Genomic DNA, 27,511 nt, shown 5'->3' on the forward strand with positions numbered 1-27,511 from the left:
TGTTGTTCTTCCAGAAAATATCCTTAAGTTCCCTATTGTGGGGGAAAACTGAAATGAGCTGCTCACCACTTCAGATAAAAATGAGCGAAAATGATTTTAAAAAAACCCTGAAGCAACCCCCTTCTTACCCCCTGCAAAAAAAAAAAAAATATGTCTTCCTAGTGAACCAGTTCAGTTCTATTGATGGATAAAATTTCTCTTTTCCCATTTTATTGGTAAAGCCTTGATAGCATAGAGAAGTATGGGTATAGGTAAATGGATACCTATATCACAATATTTCGGAGCTGGCCAGGATTTTAATTAATAAGTCCAATGTTCTTATTGTGCAAACAAGAAAATAGAGGCCCAGAGAAATGAAGGGCCTTGTCCAACGTCACACAGTTCTAACTCTGCTACTAACTAGAATTCAGGTAACTTAATTTCTAGTCTAGTACTATCTGCAAAGCATCATGTTGCTCCCAAAAACTAAACAGGAAGGAAGGAAAGAAGGAAGGAAGGAAAGAAGGAAGGAAGGAAGGAAAGAAGGAAATAAGAAGGGAGGAAAGAAGGAAGGAAAGGAAGGGAAGAAGTAAGAAAGAAGGGAGGGAGGATGGAAAGAAAGGGAAAAGAGAAAGAAAGAAGAAAAATAAAGAGCAAGCAGGGAGTTAAAGGAATACTGAGAGAGCTTGGGGGGCACTTGAAAAGAAAGAAAACAGCTGAAATCAACAAAAGGAATCAATCAACAAACATTTATTGAGCACTATCCTAATCCTTTTTTGGGATATCAAGTCTGAGGTCCTTGTTTTCCAGGAGTTAACAGGCTGGTTGGAGATATAAGGTAGAGATATTTGAAATGTTTAAACAGAGGGGGGAAATGAAAAGAAAGTAAGAAAAATATTTTTAAAATCATCAAAAGGAACTACATGACTAATTTCTGGATGAATAGGATAAGGATTAAGTGCGCTAGGAGTTCAGAAGAGGACATCATGGATCTAAGTTTTTAAAAAAGATGTGATTTTGACTGGATCTTGAAGAATAAGTGAAATCTGAAAAAGTGTTCACATTTCAGGCTGGAGGAATGATAGGAGAAACAAAAAGTAAATCAACAGATATTCACTTATCAAGTGCTGATTACATGGGAAGCCCTCTTTAGGTTAGGGATAGGGACTGGATATGTGAATTCATTTATAAAGGGAACTACAAAAAAAAATTAAAGTCCCTACCCTCAAGGAGCTTACATTTTAACAAAAGAGGAGAAAGTTCAAGACAACTTATTTTGCGTACATAACACAGACAAGAGCTGGAAGTGACTTTAGATGCCAGTCGATTTTACAGACCAAGAAGCTGAGACTGAAAAAGATGATTTACTTGTCATTTACCTTTAGTTAGTGTCAGATGAAGCAAAGACTAGAATTTGGGTCACCTAACTTAATGGTTTACTGTTCTTTTCACTTAATCATTAGCTAGAACTTTGGGTCCAAATCTGTAAAATGAGGGAGGTGATAATCACAGTACCACCTTATAGTGAATTGTATATCCCTTTAAAATGTATAAAGTGTTTTCATATTTTCACATTGGTAAACTAATTTAATTAAGGTAAACAGAATAGGAATTACTGATTTAAAACCCATATATATTTAAATAAATTCACAGATGGAGGCAGAAAACTAAGACTCACAAGTTTAGTGACTTGCCTAAGGTCACAGAGCTAGTATAGTAAATGGCAAAATTGAGTCCAAGTCTTAATGGCTCCAAATGATGTCCTTTCCAGACCTCTAAGCCTCTTTGTGCTATAAAATTTTGTCGCTATGAATTTATCTTTTCTCCTCAAAACCAAGTTCTTTACTTGCCTGCTCTATTTCTATCTCCCAGGTACAAAACCTGAATCATCTTACATTCTTCTCTTTCCCTTATCCTCCTCTATAACCAGTCACCAAATCCTCCTGAGTCTTTCTTCACAACTTTCTACATCTTTCCATTGACTATTACCATCTAACTCCAGGGCTTTAACAATTCACAGCCAGACAACCCCCAAGTGGTCTCCTTGCTAGTGGTGTTTCTGCCTTTCTCTCTCCCGTTCATCTTGCTTAAATAAAGCGCACTTTATCAACCCACTCCCCTGCACAAAAACCTTCCATGGCTCCCCACTGCTGCCAGAACAAAGTCCAAACTCCTAGCAAGGGTCAAAGTCCATTTTCCCAGAAATACCTTTTTTCTCCAACTTGCGTCCTTCAGTAAATACACGAATGTTATTTACTGATCAGATCTACTTGGGGAAACCTCTCACAAAAACCTTTCTATTTGGGGAGAAAAAAATCAGCCCAGTATGGGGGCACATTTCCCTTTTTGATGTACTTTCCGTTGAACTTCCCACACTGTCAGGACTCGGATCTCTTTTTCTCTTTTGCCAACATCTGTGTAAGTGGAATCCACAAATCCCTCTCGGGCTCCATCCCTAGAACCAGGGCTGCTCAGTAGCAGGGGCAGGTCTGGGCTGTAAACAGGAAGTTTTTGTATTTCTGGCCACCTTGTGATTGGGCCTGGGGCCGCCTGCCAGGAGACCAAAAAGGAACGGTTAATCCGAAGTACTGGGAGGGTGGGGGAGAGAGAAGGAATCTTGAGTTTGGGGCTCAGCCTGACTCGCGCTGCCAGCGAGGTGCATGTGTCCAGGGCCGGGGTCCTGCCTGCATGCCAGCCTCGCGCTGCACAAAGTGCTGCGGTCGCGCCCCTTTCCAGCGCGAGCGGGACATTTAAAATTTGTTATTCCCCCTTTTAAGTTTCCAGGGCCTCCGGAACCCCATCCCGTGGGGGAGCGCTGTTAAGGGCAAGGGCGGAGAAGGCGCCGGGGTCACCAAGCCCCCTGAGATCCTTCCCTGCCCCCGGTGCCCAGGACCGTCCTTCCCAAGCCCCCAGTCCCCTCCGTCCCTGCCCACTCGGACTGCAGGGAAGGGAAGATGGCTCTTCCCCGGTCCCTGGACTCCTCGGTAAATATCAATCCATCTTCCCGGGCAGGAGGGAGGCGGCGAGGTGGCCTTCGACAGCAACTACAGGTCTGGGGTGGCAGGGCCGAGATCCTGGGCCCTGAGGATCCACCCTCCCCCCACACCCAACCCTTTAGTATCCAGAGCCACCGCCGCCTCCTCCCGCACTGGGGGAAGGGTGCCAGGCGGGGGAGGAGAGCCTTTGGGGGTGACCCTCCCTGCTGGCGCTGCCGAGGTGCACCAGACGGCGAGCTCCCTCCTCCTCCTCCCCCGTGCAGAACCGACGGGTGGGTAGCCCAGTGGGTAGCTCAGGGAAGGGCGGTGGGGCAGGGAGAGTGGAGCGGTGCAGGCCGGAAACCACCCTGCTGCAAAATCGGCCCTCTGGCCCCTCGGGCGGGTGCCCCCGCCCTCCCCGGGGCTGGCTGGCTGGCCGGCCCGGCGCATTCCTCCGGGCCAGTCCGCCCCTGTCCCCGGCGGGCGGCGCACTCTTTGTCCTTGGCCGGCCCAGGCGGGCAGACGCGTGCGCCCCCCGGGTGAAGGGAAGCGCGGGGGGGGCGGGAGAGCGAGCGAGCGAGAAAGCGAGAGAGGGAGAGAGAGAGAGCGAGCGAGCGAACGACGGGAGGGAGCCAGCCCGGGCTGCCGGCGCGCGCCCCACAGCCAGGCAAGCGAGCACGCGCGCCGCCTCCTCCTCCCCCCTCCCCTCCCCCTCCCCTTCCCTCCCAGCTCGCAGGGAACTTGCTGACTGCACCGATCGGGAGGCGAGCGGGGACAGGGGAGGCCGTAGAACTCTCGGATCTCCCCCGTTCCATCTGGGCTCCCGGGGAGCTCGCGCCCTCACACAGCAGCGGCGCCTCCTCCTCCTCCTCCTCCTCCTCCTCCTCCTCTTCCCCGTTCCGTCCCCCACCCCACCCCCACCCCACCCCCGTTTTCTTTTCTCTCCCTCTTTTTTTTTTTTTTTTTTTTTGCAAAGGCGCTGGGCGGCGCCACCCTCCGGCCAGAGCGCCGCACTACACAACCCCCTACGACTTTCAATGTTCCACACTCCCCGGCCAGAGCCTCCTCTGCTTCTTTTTTTTCCTCCCCCCCCCTTCCCCCCTCCCGGCTGCTTCCATTTCCTTAAGGAAGGGTTTTTTTTCTCTCCCTCCCCCACATCTCAGCTGCGTGTAAGCGGGGCAGAACGGCGGTGAAGGTAAAGCTGGAAGGGTTTTTTTGGGGGGGGCGGTGAGGGGTGGGGGGGGCGGCTTGCAGCGGCGGCGGCGGCGGCGGCAGGAGCAGCAGCAGCAGCCGCGGCAGCCGCAGCAGCAGCAGCAGCAGGAGCCGCCGCCGCCGCCGGGGCGAGCTGGGGTTGGTTGGTGGGGGGGGAGGGGGAGGGGGGCCGAGGGAGCTTTGTTCTTGTTTTCGGCGCTCGCCCTGCCGGTCTCCGGGAGCCCGAGGAGCCAGGACTGACTTCACGCATCACTTGGTGCACACACCACGCTGATATTGGAGCGCTGCCTCCTACCATAACAAACCCTCTCCCCGTCCCTCCCCACAAAGGGGGCTGCAAAGCTGCATTGCCGCCGCCGCCGCCGCTGCAATTTCCTATCGAAAGCTTTTCTTTTTCTCTCTTTTGCAAATTCTGTTCGGAGTTCTTTTGGGGGCGGGGGGGCTTTTTTTTTTTTTGGCCAAAATGTCGGTCTGTAATATCAAAACCGAGCCAGGAACGGTGGCGTTGGGAGCTTTGCAGAAGGTGCAGTTTGAATTTTGCTTTTCGCTGTGGAGCAGCCCTGTGGTGGCCAAATGAATCTTTGCTGCTGGCCGTGCCAACCAAGGAGGCTGCTTTTTAGCCTCCCCCCCTTTTTTCCTTGGGGAAGGGGGGGAGGTACAGCGCTTAAAGGCTTAAGTGCCAAGAGAAAGGGGTTGTTGCCACGTTTAGGAAGCATAGGGGTGATTAGCAGGACGTGTTTTTCCTTCAGAGAGGGAATTTGGTAGCTCTGACCCACGTAAATGTGTAAATATTTAGACGTTATTAGTAACTTTGTAACATTTTTCAGCGAGGTCTGTTATTTACAATGTGTCAGATGTTATTAATGTTCATTGCTTAAGTTCCCTGGCAGATCTGTTTCGTGCCTTCTGAGAAAGTAGACAATTGATAGATTGTCCAAGGGACGAAAAAAATTCTGAGTGGGTTTTCCAAGTTGAGTTCTGTAAATCTTTAAATATTGGCATTCTGGTACATACATCACCTCCCTCTGTAACCTTGCAGTAACAATGAGATAAGTGTATAGACACTTTAAAAGGCTTATCATTTAAAAGACAGATTTTAGGAAATATTTTGCAGAAAGGAATGATGTGGAATTTGTTCTTCAGGTTTAACGCCCTTTTTTCTTTTCTTTTTTTTAAAAGTTTTCAGAGAAATAACTTGACCAAGATGTCCAGTGATAGGCAAAGGTCAGATGATGAAAGTCCAAGTACCAGCAGTGGCAGTTCAGATGCAGATCAGAGGGACCCAGCAGCACCAGAACCTGAGGAACAAGAAGAAAGAAAACCATCTGCCACCCAGCAGAAAAAGAACACCAAACTCTCTAGCAAAACCACTGCTAAGTTATCTACTAGTGCTAAAAGGTAATACCTATGAGAGGTGACTTTTTTTGAAAGCACAGTCTGTAAACTGTAGTTTAAGTGGAGTAGGACTTCAGTTATGTTATCTCTAAAGACAGAAACCAAAATACTAAATTACAAACTTTTGTTGTTAAATGAGAAGTTGCCTTTCCCTGAGTTTTATATAAGATAAACTTTTAAAAATAATACCTTAAAGCAAACTTCACTAATGTGTTGGTTTGAGGAAAAGAGTCTTTATGTGGAGATGTATTGTCACATACCCTGACTTTTTATTTTAGTAAAAACTGTGTATTCTCAAATTAGATGGTGCTTTGAGGTTGCTTTTCCCCATTTACTCTGCTTTCTCAACTTCTGTATAAGAGAGACTTAGGTCAGCAGTAACTCCTAAGTTTTAGAAATCTTTTGGAATTCTGTGTGATCCTCTTGGCATGTAAAATGTATTAGTTTGCTCTAAAAAACTGTCAAGTCCTAAAAAAATACTGGACATCATTATAGCTAAACTAGTCATCATCTTCACCCTTGGCAAAGAGAGGCTTTAAAATGCTCTATAGTTCTTTTTTTGCATGTAAGTAGAATCATTCTGCATTTTGTTATGCAACAGCAAATAAAACTCTGGAACCTGAGTTTTCCAGTTAAGTCATTTCAGAACTTACGTTGCCCCTTTGCCTGTTCATCAGGAAAGTTGTGGGTGCACTTGAGTATCCACATTCATATGAATCGGCAGTAGGGAAAAAAAATCCATGTTTTCATATTTTGGGTGGAAAAAAGCATTTGTTTTCTGCTGATTTATATTACACTTTGATGGGTGTGAAAAACAGATTCTTCCAATGGAAATCCATCAATGTTGGTGTTGAAATTGCAGAAGAGAGTCATTAACCCATATAATTATTCCTTGTCTCTGAAGACTTACACAGTCTTATCGTTAAGCAACATTAAAGTTATTTGTAGGCAGTGCTTTTTAAATCTTCGTAAAAGTACATAGAAAATTGGGGGAAATTATTTAACTTGATTAGTTTTGTAGGACTTCAGGGATATTGTTTATAGGTTCACACCTATTTACCTTTCTCTAAGTCAGCTTAGTTTGGAGATCAATTTTATCAAATGTGCCGTATTTGAAATAGTTAAATTGTTGACATAAATGATTCATTTTGCTGTAACCTGTTGTCAGAGGACTTACTTAACAAGTCTGAAGTCTTCAAAGCATCTAACATTTTTTAGAAGATAAAGATGGAAAGGAAAAGTTAAGTTTCTGAAGCTGACGGAAGCTGCAACACATGCTTAGTTTGTAATCTGAAAATACACTTTTCAATTTCAGTACTATATTTCGGATGTGGGAAAGAGATTCAGTCAGATGCTAAAAGTAAAAAATCCTCAAAGTGTTCATGTGATGATGTTTGTAAATTTCCACCAATTGATTTGTAAACGTTTTTAAGTACAAAGAAACAGATAAAATATTGTCAAAACTATTTGTGTGCTCCCTGCTGTAGCTTGTTAATTCTGCCTCAGTAAAACTCGTTTAAAGTCATTGTCAAATATTCTAGTGCATTCCCTCCTCCCTTCTTGTCTCATTTGCATATAAGCTTGAAAAGAGAATCTCTTAAGTAAAAAGTGTCCCAAAATGGATTTTATTCACTTTACTCAATGCTAGTGGAAGATTACTACCCAAATCAGGTACTGACGTCTCATTTATTTATAGTAGTAAGTAAGAAAAAAGCTGCAAAGTTTCTGTTATGGGATTTGGGTTATGCCTCTGAGAACAAAGAGGAAGCAGCCATGTTAGCATTACTGAAGGCAAAGCCAGTCTTGCATTTAACTGCATGTTGGTAGAGGGCAGTGTAATTCCCTGATTATTCTATAGACTATCTCCAATGCTTTGTGTCTGTTCTCATTTCACCAACAGAATTCAGAAAGAGCTAGCTGAAATAACCCTTGATCCACCTCCAAACTGCAGGTATGTAACAGGAATTTTTCTGTTTGTTTGTTTTTTAAATTATGGACTACGTGGAGAAATTAATAAATGTGCCTGGATGTTAGCAAAACAGGCAAGCTATTTCATTTTTGACTTTTGTAGGTAGGTTATTATAAAATAAAAATTGTCTAAGGTGAATTAAATAACTAAGAGAGAAAAAAATGTTTAATGGAATGTCATGCGATTTTGATTTGTGAATACACTGATTTTGTGCTTCTGAAGGGAGATCACTATGAATGGCGCTGTTTTTTATTGTGGTATTTGTGCTGCTGAGTGTGTCAGATTCAAAAGTATATTGTGAAAACTTCAAAAAAATTTCTAAGCTTTAAAGTTTACTGCTTTTGTGAAATGTTAACTGAGCTAAGTGCAGAAAATGTGACTATAAAGTTAGAAAAATGTAAAGTACAGAGTGTAGCAGTTCCTGTTTGATTTATTCAGAGAAGTGTGCTTGAAGGACACGTTTTATGTGCTAAAATAATGAGTTTAGTTGTTACCAGAGCTTGTATTGTTGGATTTATTTACATTTTAACAAATGTCTCCAATACTTGGGAGAATTCTTGGTGATCTAGGTGATTTAAATGTGTAGATTAAAAATAAATGATTGTAATGGGAAGAATTACCTTTAGTGCAACCTAAGAAAGCTAAATTGAAGTAAATTAGCAGAATAAGTTTTAAAAAAATAAAATTAGCTAATAATATTTTCCATTTCACTAGTCTTCCTTTTAGATTATGTTTGGTTTTTAGAATGTGACTGATTTACAACTGGTCAAACTTTAGAAGTATATTCTGCTGTAAATATTCAGCATCTAGTGTTTGTACTTAAGAGATGATGGGTTGCTGGGAAAAATTTTTAATAGGTTTGATATAACGATGCTTTAGTGTTTTTAGCTGTATCTTTGTTGCATCTAACAATTTATGGTATTAAAGAGGAGACATTTCTTTGAAATCTGTGATTCATACTCCTTAGAGCAATGCAATTACTTTTGTATTTTATGTGTTAACTGGATCTTAAGATCATTGTGATCTGATCCCTGCTTATATGGTGGTGATTTTGTATGACATCTCTTTTCAGCACAGAAGCTTTACATTTTAGGTGAGCTGAAAAGAAAAGCCTTTTTTTTTTTCCGTAAAGTGAGTACACAGACTAATTTTGAATAGTCAACCTTGTCAGAATTCAGAATGTGACTTTATAGGACAAATTGTAGCCACGGTATTGACTCTTTTACCGAATAGTCTATGTGGTCTATAGATAAGTTGTTAGAAGAGTTACAGTTTCTAGAATTGACTTTGTTTTTCTTTTTACTAAGAAAAAAATATCTATATCTGTCTGTCAATGATCTATTGTTTCGAGCCATTTAAGGATTTCAAAATGACAGGGAAAGTCAGAAATTTTCAAAAACAAATCTTATCATCTGCTAATGATATAAATGATTTTGTGTGTTTTCTTTGTATAAGGTAGGAATGTGACATGCACTTTAGCAATAGTTCGGTGTTAAAATAATTAAGAAGTGTATCTGACTTAGTTAACTCAAAAGTATCTCCAAAAGTCCTTTGAAAGTTATTTTAGAGAGAGCAGGAACAGGGTTCCTTGATCTTTTGACTCTCTCTCTCTCTCTCTCTCTCTCTCTCTCTCTCTCTCGATCAGGGCTCATTCAAGACAATGAAATTCCTATTTCAAGTTTAATTGTTAGACTAGCAAAATGGTGAAATGAACTAATGTACTCGTTTGTGTAAAGGAACAGGTTTCCTAAACTCTGCTTTCACATCACAGACTCAAGCATATGTTTAATAATGCAAACTATGAACTATTTCCATGTTTTTCCCCCCATTCTTTTAATGGGTAAATATCTGGGTGACACATAGGTAATGCACAAACACAAGTATGTATATTATGCACATTTATATATTTGGGTTTGTACTTCGTACGTATACCCTCTACCTACTCAGTTACCTCACTGAAGCAGAGGTATGATCCTAGGTTTTTGAAAGTTTAGTCAACAGAACCTAAGCTCTGGTAGATGCTGTCAAGCTGGAAAGGCTTTGATTGTGGGCCAGGCTTTGGTCTATATCTTTTGTCCAAGAGCCAAGTTCAGAGAGGCTCATTACCAGAAAGTTTGTTACTGGGTGATGACTTTTTTTTGGCTACAGAAATTCCCAGTCACTCATCAGCTATGATGGGATTGCAGACTGTTTCCATAGATTTCCCATACTGATCAATTGATGGCTTTTAGGCATTTAAATATGTTTCTGGGGAAAATTGAAGAGCATGCCTATGTTTATTGGACCATCACTTCTAGAATATGACCATTTGGGGAAGAGAACAGTTTTTTTAAGTTTATGTCTAACATGTGATCATTCAAATATATATTAACTTCCTGGATTCTTCTTCACTTTCAGTGCCAAAACCCTTATTTGTTTAATTTCACTGTATCAGTCAACAAACGAATACATTGGTCCCAGCACTAGACTTAGATAGTTAGTGGTTTAGTTGGCATATTTAGTTGTTAGAGAGTTTAGGGGCTCTGGGAGAGTTGCATTATGGGGAGACAGCCTGGAAAACTGGAGAAAGGACCGAATATGGGGTTGGGTTAAGTCTTGGATTTATGTGACTGGGCAAGAAAGTTAATCCCTCTGAGTCTGTGTCTTCCTTTATAAAATAAGGGGTTTGTGCTCAGTGACCTCAAAAGTGCCTTTCTCTAAATCATATAATTCTCTGTGCCACATTTTGGTGTGTTGAGTTACTCCAAAGGTATGTTGCCAGTGGCAGTGTCCTTTGTTTCTTTCTAGGCTTGTGATTTCATCAATCTGGAAAACTTGGGTATGGGAAACTCCAGCCACTGATGCAGATTTGTAACTTACAGGCTTAAAGAGTTTTTTTGTGGTTATGGAGAAGTTAGGATTTGACCCATGGTCTCATATGTAATGTATGCCAAGCAGGAATTGAACTCAGGTTTTCCTGACTCTTAAGACAAACCCCTCTATCATTTGTATCTTAATCATTTTAAATAAGTTTCTCCCCAAAGAGATAAAAATTTGAATCCATATATATTCTACACATTTGAATCAAATGAGCAAATTAAATAAATAAGTAAAAAAAACTAGCTGAACAAAGTCATCTCCCAAAAAGGGATATTTCCTTACATCTCTGATAATGTTTAACAAAAGTTTCTTAACTTTTAAACAACTTCTGTGTAATACCTTCATTTGGGTCATTCTACAGTAGATTTACTGTTGAATTAAGTGTGATTTTTAAAATTACTTTCATATATGAAAATATTTTTGTTTTCCTGAGTGATATGAAATATGCTAAAGAGATTCTTTCTGTACTCCAAATGTTTCTGTTTCATAATTAAAATTATTGAGTGATGGAAGAACACAGGCCAAAATTGATTAATAACTTAGTACATAATATTTTACTAATTCTTGTCAGTGAGACTTTCTAATTTACTTATTGCATTTGAGCCTATAGCATAAATATCCTGATATATTTAGGGGCAGAAGGAGAATTTAGGTATGTTCTTGATGGTAATCATTCTATCAGTTTTTAGGTAAGGTTATATTGTATTGCCCAAATTTGTTATATAATACTGCCATTCGTGACATAACACATTGATGATTACTTTAGAAAGAATCTAACCTATGAATGTCCGGTTATGATATTAGATTCTTGTACTTGTCATACATTCAGTACAAAAATAATGGTATTTGTGGCATTGCAATGTCAATCAACAGGTATTTGATGAATGCAAAAGTATTCTAAGTGATCTAGGCATTATAAAACTATACTTAACCTTGAACATTTACGGTATATTTAGAATATTTAATTTTCAGCAAAGATACTTCTTGGCTCAGGCAGATAACCTTGAATTAGTGTGGTATTAGGGAATTAGTGTAGTATTTGACCTGGATGCCACAGAATCAAGAAGATAAGGGTTTACATCCTGTCTCTACCACATATTGGCCGTGTAACCCTGACTAAATCATTTAACCTTTCAGTGCTCCAGGTCACTAAATCTAAGTTGCTGAGCAGGACACCAGCCTGCATTGATTGAAGGAGTTTCCTACCATTAAAATCATAGAGCCAGTCTGGGGGAAAAAAGAATCAAAGTGTTACCCCGACCCTGGCAGCCTTGTGACATGGCAGATGTTTGCAATGGTGTGTATAATTTAACACTAAATTAAGCTAGCTTAAAAAAATGGAAAAGTGACAGGAATGTACAGTTAAAGCTTCTTAATATATGACAGTGGAACTTTTCATACCATGAAATCTGTACAGCCTCAGACAAAGTTTGAATGAGCATGGATATTCATAAGTAACCAGTTACTTGACATCAGAATGACATGGCTGATTCACAGCATCTGATTATAATGTTAAGAATGGGTATACTTCAAAGATCTGAAAGTAGTTACTGTAATAGATGATTTGCAATGGCCCTGGTCCTTCTGATTAAGGAACAATTAAAGCTCCAGTGGGCTTGCCAAGCTCTGACTGGCTGTCCTTGCCCATCAGTAAGAGATTGATTTCTTTTCCTATTAAGTGCATATGATGCCTGAAGACTGTCTTAATGCTGCTCCTTAGGGGTGGTGGGCTGTTTCTCAGTGATTCAGGAAGAACTTCTGAAAATGGGGCTTTTGCATGGGATCGAAAAGGAACTGTCTTTTTGGTGATTGTGTATAATTGATTTTCTTTCCTTCTTTCCCCCTCTACTGCAATATTGTACAGTTTAGTTGGAGAGACTTTTATTTCCTTCATTTTTTTTCTAATTAGTTCTTATTGTATTTGTTCACATGGCTATTGTTAGATGACTGAGCCAGGTTCAGGTTGTGTATGGTGTTTTCATTGAATTGTGAAATCTCAGTTACAATTCTCCTAACATTGCTATTGTTGAATCGTTTCAGTTGTGTCAGACCATTTGGGGTTTTCTTGGCAAAGATATTAGAGGGGTTTTCCATTTCCTTCTTCAGCTCATTTTACAGATGAGAAAACTGAGGCAGAATTAAGTGACTTGCTCAGATCACACAACTATAGTAAGTGTCTGAGGCTGGATTTTAATGTTTGTTGATAGCTTGATACAAACAGATCTTTGTGGTCATCTAATGCAATTTCTTATTTTGCTCTTGAGAAAATTGAGGACTTTGAGAAGGAAAGTCACAGGGTAGTTCTTTTTATTGGTTCAAAATGGGATATAAGTTTTGTTGGAGGGAACTTTTTGATGAGCTCATGAATACATTTAAGTATAAACTTCAAAAGTTATAATGGTGAGAATTAATTTTATTGAAGACTTGGTCATTGTTTCATCAGACTTAGTGGTGAAAAAGACCTTATAGATTGTCTGGTCCAACTTTCTTTTATAAATGAGGGAAACTGAGGCCATATAACAGAACCAAGATTGCCAACTCAGGCCCTCTAACTCAACTCTACTGCCTCTTTCACAAATACTATCTTGCTTTTTATCTTAGAGATTTTTAATAATATGTGGTTAACATAAAATTATTTTAAAACCCAAATTATTGCATTTCTTTGAATGTTCACTCCATTAGACTGCCATAGACATGGAAACTACATGCAAAGGAGAGAGATTGTACTTGTTGCCTGCTTTGTTGAAAGCTGTACGTCCTTGTTATGGTTTTTTTTCCCATAATCATGTTGAACATAGTGGCTTTATTCAGTAATTACTTATTCGTTTGTATCACTCTTCACTTTTTAGGCTCTCTGGGCCATAAATATTCACTAAAATATTTATTAAGATATGATAGTGGTTAGAAGAGAATTTTACCTATCTGTTAAGATTTGACTAGTAAATTAAGCTTCTCTATCCTTACAAATAGGAGAGTGATGATCATAAAATTAAGCATTAAAACTTTTATTTGCCAAATGTGTGAGGATAACAGTAATAATGAATATTGCTTAACATGATGGAGAACTACCCCCTGACTGCAACTGAAAAAAGTTGCAAAAAATCTTTGAGTTTTTTATTATTAAAAATTTGAGCTGAATAAAATTGAGTCAATCAGCAGATGAGACTCTGTTCTCTTTTAGTAATGTTATTAACCTCACTAAAGCATTGCTATTTAAAACCCCCAAATTAACTCCAGTACCTAACACAGGGAAGGCCCTGCATGCATTAGCCACTCAATAAGTATTTGTTAAATTGCCTCTTTCCAGTGACAACTAAGTTGGGGTCCTGCTTGAAGATTTTTCAGGAACTTTTATGATTTGCAAAAACTCTTTCTGTTATTCTTACTGAGTAATATAGTCATTAGCCTTTTCCTTGCTCCTTAAATCTTTTTGTCCAGATGGACTATGGAATACTTTCGTTTTAGCATTCTGATTCTCAGAAGAATGGTACAGAGGGTCCTAGAATCCTATAAAAGTAATGAACAATGGTTACTTTTTCTTAGCTATTTTGATAAAGTAGGGTGGTTTTTTTTGTTGTTTGTTGTTTTGAAATTCATTAAAGTATAGAAGGAACAGGCTTGATTCTTTTGTCTTTAAGCTATTCCTAGATATTATACTTCGTTGAGGAAAAAGAGGAGGCTATTTACATGACCTTTTTATCTTTAACATCTCTACGTCTGATGATTACCAGCAGAGAATATGCTCCCTTATCCCTTCTTCTGAGATAGTGTCTTGTCTTTCTATTCACCCTTGCCCACCAGAGAACATTTGTTGTTACCGGAGATATGTATGTTTCATTTCATATGTGAAGCCTTTGGCATGACTGTTCCATGCACCTGTTGAAGTTTGTCATTGCTAAATTAATGTGACCATTTTAAGGCAACATAGTTTTCTACTGATGGTTAACTAATACTGTAATAGTGTATTTTACTGCTTTATTGTACTTTTTTTCTTGTTAAGCCTGACTCTTAATGACTAATTCTAGTTTTGTTTTTTAATTTCAAGATTATTGCCTTTTTTTTGCTATCATGCTGTTAATTCAAAATTATATTTGTTAACTCTTTTGATGGCCAGATCACAGACTTCTTTAAATAATTCTTTTTTCCCCTTTGATGGAATGTTAGATATTTCATTTTTCTTTTTGAGTTCATGATATTTTTATTGAGGTTTATTATGCTTTTCCATCCAATGCCAGACTTGAGTAGGTTGGGTTTGTTTTTTTTTTTTTTTTAATCACTAGTAACATCTTGTGGTCAAAATGCATGCTGCTTTTTTCCCCCCTGGATGTGAATTAGAACACAAAGTTCAGATAGCTGAGAAAATGTTCTTTCATGGTCAAGCACAGGGCTGTGATCTTTATGGATAAAATCCATTCTATCTGCATTTCAAAGTATTTTTGATTCACTAATAAAATCAAAAGGTATTTGTAGGATTTCCTATAAGCTAATATAGTTCCTCTCCCCCCCTTCCCAAAAGAAAAAATTAACTGATCACTTGTAACCTGGGAAAAGAAGCCTCTAAAATACACGTAGGTTTTAGCCCAGCCTTTCATCCGTGTGCTAAGGGTATGTCTCTCTTGGCTGTGTGTCATGTTGGTTTTGCAAGAGAAAAGAAGTAATAATAACACTGACATTCACATAATGCTTTAATGCACATGCATGATCTCACCAAAGCCTCACAACGCCCCTGCGAGGTAGTACTTCAAGTATTTTACAAAGTTATGGAACTCACAAATGACTGAGGATTTGAAGTCAATTTTTTCCTGACTCAGGTCTTAGTACTGGCAGTAAAAAACCAAAAGTTGGTTTGTTTTTATTTTTTTTCCCAATCTCTATAGTTTTCAAGAACTCTCAGTCCATCAGCCAAAAAACATTCATTCAGGGCTTATCATGTTTGAAGCACTGTCATAAATGCTGGAGACACGAAGAAAGGGCAATGTTTCCTTCCCTCTTGGAGTTCATGTTCTCATGAGGGAGATGGTAAATGGGAGGTGATCTCTGAGGGAAGGCCTGGGAGGAGTGGAGGAGGGTCACCTTGGGTGGGTATTAGCTCCATTAACCATAAACAGCTTTTCATTTCCAAATCACCCCCTCAAGGTACTCATAAAGTGTAAAGAGAATTTAAAAGTATTGGAGAAAGTAGAGAGGGGAAGGGGAGACCCTTCTGTGAGGAAATCAAAATCTAAGGTCTTTAAAGGACGACTGAGAAAACCTAAGTGAAACCTCTAAAATTGTGATTGTGGTATATTTGGTGAATATCAGATTAAATCCCTAAAAATTCTAGGGGTGGGTAGGTGTGTGTGTGTATGCAATCCTTGTGATTTTATCAATTTAAGTTCGTTATGGTTAGTAATAAATTTAGTAGAGCTCATTTCTCAAAAAGGTGATATTTAAAATATATGAAAAATTTTTTGGATATAATTGTGAGTGACAGAATTACAATTAGTTACCAAGCAAAGCTGGGATAATATTCTGAGGCTGATTCTCCTGTAGCGTGATACATATTATGTGGGGACTCCGTTTTGGTAATAGGCTACTTGGATGAATATGCTAAGGTCTGACCATTTTTCTGTGTACCTTTCTGTAAAGTTTTCAATCATATATATGTATACTTATCTACCTCATAGAGTAGCTGTGAGTTTCAAATGGAATGATAAATGTAAAAATACTTTAAAAATTATGAAATAGTATGCAAATACAATTTCAAATCTGTGAGATAAGACAGAGACCACAAATCATGCACCCATAATAAGAGGTACAGTTGAAATGCTTTAAAAGCATGGTAAAAATGGAAATAAGGTTTGCTTTGGAGTGTGGAACAGAAGAGAATTGTGAAACCTGGGGGACTGCAGATTAGAACAAGGTTCTCAAATGGCCTCCTACGTCTTCTGACCCAGGACTCGGTGACGACTTGTTTGGTATATTGAAGACAGGATTTCAGCTAACATAATGAACTGAGGAATCTTCCAACCTAGCGATTCTGTGACATGTCTTTATTTGGGGGAGTGTTTTGGTGTGGTATTGAGAACTTTGGTGCCTTCTATTCATTAGACATGGCTGACCTGTCTTGAGCAAATAATGTCTAGCAAAATTTTATCTATCATTACTTTTCTCCCTAGGGTGTTTTGAAGTTGTTTGTAAATTGCTTGGAAGATGGGAAACTCCTGGATATTAAGAATATGTTTATTGGGAAAAACTACCTAATCATCTGGGATTTTTTGTAGTTTTTAGAGGTTATGCCTTGAAACAGACATATACATACACTTTTCTAGTTTATTTACCTATCTTTCTAACCTGGTGGCAAGTCTAATGTTATTTTGTTACAGTCTAGGTGTCACAGGGAAACTTCTTGTGTTGTCAGAGGTATTTCATGCTGATTCAGATAAGTTTTTTTTTTATTTGAAATACTTTTTTCTTCTAAAATGTGGATATGATATTTTCCTAGGGTGCTATGTAAATATGAGCTATTATTATTTTAATATGTGTAAGTTGTTTTCTTTAGTGCATTTGGTACTTTAGCACATTTAGTACATTAGCTCACTGGTCCACTTAGCAAAACACTCCTAATATATTCTAGAGTGAACTGTCAGGGTTATGTGATGCCTTTTTAGATTGGTGGAAATAATTTGAAAAGTTAGTGGTATTGTAGATTCAAATGAATATGTTGTCTTTAATCTGTTGTGCCTCCACTCTCACCAGAGTAGAGCACTGAAGAGAAAAAAGGAAAAGCATTGAAATTCTATGTATGCTGACAATCCACAACTTTTATAAAAAGAGGTGAACACTTAGGAGTTGCTCCTTTGAATGTCTATTTGTGTCATGATGGTGATACCTGTGATGGTAGTGAGCTTCTGTAGCCTGAAGAGTAGTGTCTGTGTGGAGTGTAATTTGTTTTTAAAGTTATTTTAATCCTGGTCTTGTTTCGACTTGGCCCTTTGTGTGTATGCCTAGTTTTTGATTTTATGGTTAGTAGTAAAACCTTTGGATAGGATTGTGATACTCAGTTCATTTTCTGGGATTTTGTCTGCTTCTGTATTTTGGAGGTATTTCAGGCCAGATGTACCAGTGATGCCATTCAGAAGTTTCTTTGTTCCGTCACTATTCCAGAGCAAATATACTTTGTCATCCTGTTTAACTTCCAGTTTGTCTGGGGGAAAATAAAGACATCTCTAGTCTGAAATCACTTTATGGGACCATAGCTCTACATCTTTTGGTCTGAATGAAAGACCCAGGGAAACATGAATTCATTTACTTTTTATTTTGTTTTTCGTTACTAATAAATCATCTTTTTGATCCTACCTTAACCTCTAACATGTGTGACTTTTTATAAACATCATTTATTCATTTTTCTGAGGGTAGTAATTGTAGTTAGTTCTACCTTTTACAATCTTTTAGGCCCTTCATAAGTGGATTATTTTACACATTAAATTGCAGTAGATTAGGGGATCCATCTATTTCAGGAACCCAAGAGAAATGATCTCAGAAGACTGTGTGTGTATGCATGCATGTACATGTGCTTTCAGAAGTCTTCTCAATTTATTTATTTTTAAGAAATGGAAGGCCCTGTAGAAATAGAGCTTTTTGTGATTCTATTCACATTTCATATTTAGTTTTGAAGGTCATTGTCACTTTTGTTGCATCTTTGATAGATTGACCTCTTGTAATTTGGAGTAGAATCACAATTGTGGGAAATTTGGCTATGAACTAAATTGTTTGGGGGAGGCCTTGCTATACAAACAGGACACATAGGTCCATAGAATTACAGGGATATTATTCTGTTTCATAGTCATTTTAAGGGAGGTTAATTTTACTCTCCCCCACCCCCCAATATACATCTCCAGAAGCCTTGGACTACCAGAAAATTTGTATGCCAAATATTCTTTTCCCCGTCCTAAAATAAACAAGTTAAAGGAGTGATTTTTATCACCCTGCCAAGATATGCAGTGCAGGAAAAGAACGTTGGATTTGGAGACCAAAGACTTGAATTATGATCCAGGCTGTATTACTTAATCATACTACTTACTATATGACCTTAAGTTAGGAGGAAGGGGAAGGGAATAAGCATGTTTATAACACCTGTTGTGTGCCAGGAACTGGGCTAAGCACTTATACAAATATCTCATTTGATCCTCGCTATTCAGTGGGGTAGGTACTATTACTCCCATTGTGCAGTTGAGGAAACTGAGGCAGACAGGTTAAGAGACTTGCCCAGGGTCACGCAGCCAGTGAATGTCTGAGGCTGTATTTGAATTTAGGTCTTCTGACTCAGGCTCCTTGCCAACAGCTGTTCACTTTACTTCCCTCATTGGACAGGGGCTGGACTAGAGTACGTTTGCCTCCCACAGTTTAAGACGTGCTGAAGGGGTCGAGAGTGGACAAAGCTTAAGAAGCCTTGGACTAGACTTTCTAAGTCTGAACCTTAGGAGACTTTCAAATTTAAATGATTTGCCTTAGGAAAACATAGATGCATAAAAAATAATATAATATTTGGTAGCAAAATACTGTAGCTACTACATCTGTTAAACTTACATAGCCCCTATACCAAGTGTGAGAGGTGAGCACTTTCTGAAGCTCCCATTTACATACTTCCTATTCACCTAGCATGTTTCTTCATAAGATTTTAGCAATGAATAATTTGGGTATCTTTATTAGACTATAGATCTGCTTTATATTTTATGTTAAAGGTAGACTACAAATCAAAGTGGAAGGTAAGGTCTCTTATTGGAATAAAATTTGTCACAAAAACGAAACTCAAATGCTTTGATAGTGGAGCAGTCACACAGTCTGAGCCTAATATAGGCCTTCATCTATGTCTAGTACAATATTATGATAGTAGTCATAATTCTGTAGTGAAAATAAATTTTTCCAAAATTGCAACAAGAAATTTGGAAATACTTATTTTATTAATGTCAGAATGCTGTATGTATATAAAATATAGCATTGTGCATACCCCAAAACCAAAAGATTTTGATTCTTACAATTTTTTATATTCATAACTTATATTTTCTTCCCCAACCTATGTTTCTTACTTTTCATACCCTCTTACAGGAAAATTCCTACAGGGAATTAAAAACACATACACATGTGGTGGCATATGCTTATGTTTAGATTCATTTGAGCTATTCGTTAGTGACTTTTACCTGTAGAAAAAGCTCTATCTCTACACAAGATTTTTTCATGTAAGCTGCCAGAAATCAGATTTTGAAATGTTTATTCTGTTGTCCTTATCTTTAACCTCTTTCCCACTTTATTAACCTTTTCCTGCTTCCTAGACAATTGAGAGAAGTCAATTAAAAGTGTTTTACTTTCAATAATTAATTGTAATTTATTAAAAATTATTTCTGTCATTCAACATTTTCTTCTCTTTATCTCCTAGATGAATTGACTCTTCTGTAATTACTATCTTCATTTTTATGCTCTGTAGTCATTTCATCTATTGTAATCTGGATTTTCCACTTCCATTCTATCATAAAGTCTTAGTTATAAGGGTTACCTTTTGACATGCTTGTGAGTTAGGAAGTTATCTTCTTTACATTAATTTTTTTATGACTTTTCACTTGTGTTACTACTCCTTTACAATTTGGACCTTTGGTTTTCTCTCTCTGTTCCTAATATTTATCTTTTCTCTGCTGTTTACTTTTCTTTAATATTTCTTGATAGATATAGTTTGTCTCCTCTCTCTTCCTCCTCTTTCTGAAACTCCTTGATCCATTCTCATTTACAACTTACTCAAAAATGGTTGGCCAGCATTTCCATTGGCCTAAGTTTAGCTTCTTTTTTATTTTATGGGGAATCATATTCAGGTTTCACTATATTTTTATTTTCTTAAAAACAGGGTTGGGATTGCAATCTGTATAATAAGATCAAGTTTAGTGTAGAAGGTTGTATTGTTGCTGCTTAAAATCATCTTTATAGGTCTATCTATATAGGTCTAGAGAAGAGGCAGCAAAGGTCAATGAAAAATTATGGGCCATCATATCTTTATTATCAGTATTCATGATGGCTTCTTTGTGAGTAACATCACTAGTCCTTCTGGAATCCTACCTGCTCCTTAAACTGGGTTTTCTGCTGTTGTATTCCATTTCTTGACTGCCTCCAAAGAGATGCACAGGGAGGCAAGGCGAGAGAGTCCATTCATTGTAATCCATTACAAAGTCAATCAGGTTCTTCACCTTACAAACTTAGTCTATTAAAATAGTCATCTTACTGGTCTTCCTACTTCTGGTTTATCCCAGGGCCAATTTTTCCCTTACAATGCTGCCAATTTTTTTGGGGTCTAGATCTGTGATTTTTATAAGTGTTGCCAAATTAATCATCCCCAAAATATAGCTTTGATCATGCCATTTTCTGCTTCAGAAAACCCTGAGGGCTTTTCATCAAGTCCTTCTGCCCTCTGGCCCCATCTGTGTTTCAGCCTTATCTCCCATTTATCCCCTTGTATAAGAATCTTCTGTTCCAGCCAAACCAGCCCGCTCACTGTCCCTTGAGCACACCTTGTGTGCTTTTCTGCTTCTGTGATTTTGTCCAGATCCCTCCTCTTTCTCCTCTTCTCCCTTCCAGCCCTTCTACCCCAGTCCAAGTGCTGCACGTTCTTCACTGTCCAACTCATTCCTTTTCCTGACCACTTCAGATTGAATTGATTTTTCTTCCCTCTTTACTCCTTTAACATTTATTGTACATGAAGTCATGGAGTCAGAATAACTTGAGTTCAAATCCTACCCCTGACATTTAATAGCTAAGGGGCCCAGGGCCCGGTGGACCTATCTGAGCGAGCCTTAACTTCTTCATTAAATGGGAATAGTTACACCTGTAGTCCTTATCTTTCTGGGGTGTTATAGGATTCAGTGGCATCCAACACCATTTGGATTCCCCCCCCCCCAAAGTGTGATGTCTTTTTTTCCCTATTGATTCCAGAATCTCAGAGCAGCCCTAAGACTTTGGAGACACCATGTATAAATGGCAATTAATTTTATGTAGAGTTCCTATCCTCTAGGACTTGCAGTTTGGTGGTGAAAATTAGATCATTGGGAAAAAGACCGAATTTTTCTGGGGGAGGGGATCTAAATTATGAAGGGCATTTTATACTATCTGAATTATGTTCCCATGGGTAAGGGCTCTTACAGGCAGATAACATTGGTCTCCTGACTCCAGAAGAGTGCTCTTTATAATGTATTTCTTTAAGAAGATGATAAGTAATGTGACAATTAAAGTTAAATGGGTGTCTCTAGTAGAAAAATTGGACATGTTTGTTTTTACATGAGATATATGATGAGATATATAATGAGATAAAGGGCAAGAAAATGTAACTCAAAGAAATGATTGGAGACAATGAAAACGAAAGAATTTAAACTAGGAAAGCATGCTAATGTTCTTCCTTGTTGCTTTATTGGGATAGTCTTAACATAAGTGCAGTTCTTACTTCTGAACCAGCTGTTGTACATCACTTATTGGCAGAGTGGCAGGCTGTAGACTTTCAGTTTTAACCTAATAATTTATATAGCTGCTTTTGTGGGGGAGGTGGAGAGGAGGGGTTCTTAGTCCACCAAGAGTTGTGTTAAGTGACATTCACCCTTTTGTACTCAGAGGCTTTTGCCAGGTTGAACAGCTTTATTAGATATGCTAATATCCTTTGATGTTATTTCTGAGTTTAACTGTTAGGTGGGAGTTGGTTGGTAGACTGGTTACTTGACAGAGACTTTTTTGGCCATGGCCACTCAGACACTGAAATGAATAATTTACTGATAAATATCATTAAGGACATATTTGAGTGCAAACGCCAATACATAGGCAGAAAATATTAATCATGTAGCTAGAAAAGGCTTGTTATTTCTAGCTCTGTAACACTACGTGCTGTTGTTCCTTGCTCTCTACTCACACAGCCTCCACCCCATTTTAGACTTGGACTTGCACTAAGTCAAGCCTCTCCCCTCTCCCTAGTCCGGTCCCATCTTCCTTGTTGGAGTATAGACCAGTGATTTTTGAGATTTTCCTGAAGTACAGGTCTGATCATTTCAACTTCTTTACTGAGTAAACTTTAAGTTCTCTATTACTACCAGAATCAAATGCAAACTATTATTTGGCATTTAGATTTCTTCGCAACGTAACTCCTACCCAGTCTTCTAGAAGACAGGAAAGATTGCTCCCCTGGACTCACTCTGATCAAGCCATACTAGCTGTTTGGCCTGCGTGTCACTCAGCCCCCATCCTTGTGTCTCACAGTTTGAGTAATAGTGTATTAATATGCCTGACTTCTCGTAGTTCTTCCAGCATTAACTCTTTTTGTCATCTTGGCCAGTTTACTTTGGTGCATGCTGAAACTACAATTGTTTTATTTTGAATTTCCCAGCTCATGAATGATTTGGAACTTTTAAAAAATATGCCTATTGATAATTGCATTAGATCTTTTGAAGACTATATCTGGTCAGAAAACATACTTTTCTTAAATGAATAAGCATTTCAGTATGGTATATGACACCTCCATATACATAGCACCTACCTTCCAGGGTCCTTGTGAGGATCAAATGAGAAAATATTTTCTTTTTCTTTTTGGAGTGAGGAGGCAAGGCAAGTGGGGTTAAGTGACTTGCCCAAGGTCACACATCTAGTACATGTCAAGTGCATGAGGCCGATTTTGAACTCAGATCCTCCTGACTCCAGGACTGGTACGCTATTTGCTGCACTACCTACCTGCCCCAAGAAAATCTTTGTAAAGTGCTTGGCACATGCTAAGGCACTATCATTATTGTTATCATTAGCAGCACAATACTGGGACTCAGGAGACCTGGCTTTTAGTCCTGGTTTTTCTGCTGTGTAACCTTGGACAAGTAGCATAGTCAGTCACTCTGTCACCATAGTAATCTAACAGCTTCATTGAAAGTGAAGTTATACCTGAAATAATAGAAGTATTCTTCGTTGCTCTTGTCGTCCACTTTCATAACTTACTAGAATAACTTGGAGAAGTAAGAAATACCCTGGTTAGACTTGTTTAGTGCTGTTTTTGAGCCTGATCTGATGTTGGAAATCAACATCCTGAGGCAAAATGTTCCCTTTTTTTTTTTTTGCTTTAATTTCCTTGAGAGTTGATGAACAAAATTATAATTTCCCAAATTTGTTGGCTGCCTCCTAGATTCAGATCAGAATTTTTCATTCTCTGAACTAGATGGTCTTTAAGGTGGTTCTCTTTAGCTCTTATACGCTATGATTCTATGTACATTAGTACAATTAGTGTAAATAAGTGTGAGGGAGTGTGAAGAGGTGAGATGTATTAGTTAATCAGAAAAGGTGGGGGCAGGAATAAATCACTGCGCTGCTTACAGGAAGTTGGGAAACTGCTGAGGAAGGTGGCAATTCCACAACTTTTTGAGTTGTAGAGAGAACAAAAACTTGATGGATTTTTGGAGATTTGAGAGATGTGAGGTTTATGTGCCTGTGCCTGGGGATTGGAGGGGAAATTAGTTGCCCTGGGCAACAAGGCATTAGGGAAAGCAAATGGGATGATGGAACTTCGATGAGAGGGTTTGCCTAAGTGCGGTGGAGTGAAGCAAGAAGGGGGAGTACACGAAATGAAGTGGGTTAAGTCTAGAGTGGCCCAGTGAGGGCTGTTGAAACCACAGGTGAGGATACTGATTCATAAGGCACTGTTGAGGTCTTGAAGAGGGATTGTGACTTGGCTGAAACAGATTACTCTTTAACTGAGTTCTCTGTGATTAGATTGATTGTAATAACTGCCAGAGGTTGATGATTAGAAAGACTTATCTGGAAAAAATTCAGTCTGTCAAATCTATAACCTTTCAGCTTTCAAGGGGAGGAAGTTTTAAAAAATAATCTGTATTCTGGTTTAGAAAAGACTATTTTAGTAATAATGCTTATATTTACTACTGCCCAAAAAAAGTCATCATAGAAATTTGGAATCTCTTTCCATGTAGAGGTTCTTAACCTTTCCTCCCACCTCCCCTGCCCTTTTTTTTGCCATGAACACCTTGGGCAGTTGGGTAGAACCTTTTATAAATAATATTTTTAAATGCACATGAATTGGGGGATTTAAAAAAATAAAGGAAAGCAATTGCATTGAAGTAAAGATGCAATTTTCCCCCTATCCAGGTTCACTGGCCCCTTGAAATTTATCCATGCTTTAGTGTCATTTTGGTTCCAAAAAATATTACTAAGATTTGTGCCTCCTTGATCTCTAATAGGTTAAAGTTTACAAGTATACTATACTTTTTACAGCTGCTCCAGCTGGGGAGACACAGGTGTCCAAACAACAGGAACAGCAGGCCTTTCAATAAAGTCGTCATAAAAGCCCAACTGGCAGACCAGTGGTGGTATCCACAGGAGGCACAGATGGCCTTGCAAACCTGAGGCTCAATGGGTACTGTAATTCTGGGGATTAACTTGACTTCATGCTTGGCCTAAGTTACAGTCTCCAGATCTTTCAATGAGTTTCTATTTTAGCAAGATGAGAACGTGTATAACCTTGGATGCCTTCATCATGACATCACCAACACTTGTGTTAGCAACTCCCCCTTCTTTTTTCTTTTCCAATTTAGTCTATAAGCTTATTTAATTTTATGCTTTTGGTGTAGTGATTGGGAAAAGTGGGGACTTGACATAGCAAAAATCAAAAACAGCACTTTTTTATTCATAAAAATGTTTTCCATGCACTACAGAAAGATATTAGGCCTACGTTCAGAAGAGAAAACATATAGTAGAAACTCTTGGATTCTGGATGAAAAGTTGCGAATGTTTACATTGTCTTCTGCTAGCCCATTTTGAGTTCAGCTCAAATTTCCCTAACGCTATCCCCTCCTAGACTTATTATGTTTGTTATTGCTTGCAGGCTGCAGATAGGCAGTTAGCTGAGGCACACCCTCTCTGTTAAAGGGCAGATTACTAGTTGTACTCATTTGGAGACCTGTCAGAATCTGAAGCTTGAAAGATGTGTTTGAGAGAACTTTTTATCTAAAAGTGGGGTACTCTCACACTCTCATATTCTTGAATCAGAAGAATTGTTGTTTGTCCTTCCTTCTCAAAGAGGATCATGACATCAAGAAGGTGATATCATGACTTGCAAGTGAATTGGATTTAAGTGAGGGATGGCTGTGCAAAGTCACCATCCTTACTCTCTCTTCCCGAGCCTTCTGGGTCCAGTGGCAAGATATAGATCAGGATGACTGGAGATGGCTCCTTCCCTTTCTATCAAGAATCAACAAATATTAAAATCCAACCTCAGACACTTAACTAGCTGTGTGACCCTGGGTGAGTCACTTAACCCTGAATTAAAAGAAAGATGAATCACTGTCATCTGTAGACACATTTTGTGTTAGAAAAAAAATCCCTCTAATAAGTCTTTATCATGGATAAATTCCTCTTTGCCTGTAGCTTGGGATGGTACAACAGGATTTGCACATTTCTGTATCTAAAAGCTATCCCCCAACAATGGAGAGAATGTCTTCTTTATTACATCACTTTAACTTTTCTTGTGACAGGAAGTATATTTGAGTGTTTTAAGTTTCCCAGAAGTAGTAGCTTCCTGAATCTTGTTTTTAGAATAAAATATCTTCTTCAATATTTTAGTAATGAGCCAATAGATTTTTTTGGACTCAGATAAACCCTTAAAAGTAGTCTATTTACTTGCATGGGGGCGATAGATGCCTCGACCAGTGATTCATTGGTGGTGGGGAACCTCCCTGGTGAGGAAATTCACTCTACTAATCAGATCTGTGCCTTCTCTATAATTAAGTCTACTCTATTTCCTATAGCATTGAGAAATTGTAACTAGCCCACAGTCACACAGCCAGTAGATGGCAGAGATGGTCATCTTGGCTTTAAAGTTAGCTAGCTATATTCTCCCCCAGGCTGCTTCTTGCCTACTGCATCAGAATTATTATATCTTGTTTATTTAGTGATGTTGTTTTACCCTGATCAGTCTTAGTTAAATAAAGAGGAGGTAATATTCTTAATTATAACTCCTAGATTTTCCTGGAATCTATCTTAACCTTATGATAAGGTTCCTAACACAAATTTCTAGGGATGCTTCATGAATAATTTGCTTCAAATTGTTTGTTCTCTTTTCAGTAACTTAATTTCAGAAGGAATTGCATCATTGTTTCAGCATGTAAGCATGGTATAAATTACCATAGGATTTTATTTAGCATCCTGTAGGTATGTTTATTTGCCAGGGTATTTTTTTGCGTGCCTGAATTATTTACTAATATCATGTAATTAGTGTTTTTTTCAAGCACCAAAGTTGAACATAATAAAGATGTCCAAAAATTATTTTTTCTTAGCATTTACTAGCATGAATTGAACTGTTTTTTCCAAGATTATTTCTAGTGTTAGTCTTTTCCATTGCAGATTTTTCATTTGCACATTTGTGATGAATTATGCCTAGTGCCCCTTACTGACACATAAATAAATTGCTCAGGACTACATGACTCAGTGGATAGACTTCTCAACTTAGCAGCAGTGTGACCGTGGGCAGGTCACTTAACCCTGTTTGCTTCAGTTTCTGATCTGTTAAAAAAAAACAGAAGGAGAAGGAAAGGGCAAGCTGCTCCAGTATCTTTGCTATGAAGACCCCCCAAATGGGATCACAGAGGGACAGGACTGAAAAAAACAACTGAACAAGTATGTTTGCTTTTGTACTTGACAGTTGTGGGAGCAAATACTTGTAAGAATAGAAAGTCCTATGCGCAGAAATGCCATTTTAAACGCCCTGCTACTTACTCCCTTCCCTTTTCAAAGGTTACAGATGAGGAAAATGAAGCCCAGAGAGTTGAATTATATCCTAAAATTACAAGGTAGTAAATAAGTTCAGCCCAATTTGAACCCAAGTTCTTTGACTCCAAATAATGTGCTTTTTCCAGTATGTCAAGATGGAAAGCTTGAACTTAATGTTTTTCTCTTTTAGAATGTCATAAGTTTCTAAATGTTTTACAGACTGGTGATCTTTACTCTAAAAATGCATGCTTTGTTTTACTTAATAAAGTAGGACGCTAATATTTTAACATACAATTGAATGACCTACCTTAAAAAATATTTAACTATGTTTCATTTTATTTTCTTTTTATAGATTCGAGACCCC

General features: G+C 38.6%; 1 protein-coding gene across 8 annotated transcripts in view; it reads left to right on the forward strand.

Moving 5' to 3' along the window:
* The first annotated feature begins 2,569 nt into the window (after positions 1-2,569).
* UBE2E3 (ubiquitin conjugating enzyme E2 E3) overlaps positions 2,570-27,511 on the forward strand; it is a 102,891-nt gene continuing 77,949 nt past the window's right edge. Inside the window, exons 1-3 of one of the 8 annotated variants that reach the window (XM_072612542.1) lie at positions 2,570-2,963; positions 5,346-5,564; positions 7,462-7,512. In XM_072612542.1, the coding sequence (XP_072468643.1) occupies positions 5,371-5,564; positions 7,462-7,512 (245 nt within the window). In that variant the 5' untranslated portion in view covers positions 2,570-2,963; positions 5,346-5,370. The other 7 variants (XM_072612547.1, XM_072612546.1, XM_072612540.1 and 4 more) reach the window with 7 other exon arrangements.

Source organism: Notamacropus eugenii, chromosome 5 (genome assembly GCF_028372415.1).
Source record: "Notamacropus eugenii isolate mMacEug1 chromosome 5, mMacEug1.pri_v2, whole genome shotgun sequence".
Taxonomy (NCBI): domain Eukaryota; kingdom Metazoa; phylum Chordata; class Mammalia; order Diprotodontia; family Macropodidae; genus Notamacropus; species Notamacropus eugenii.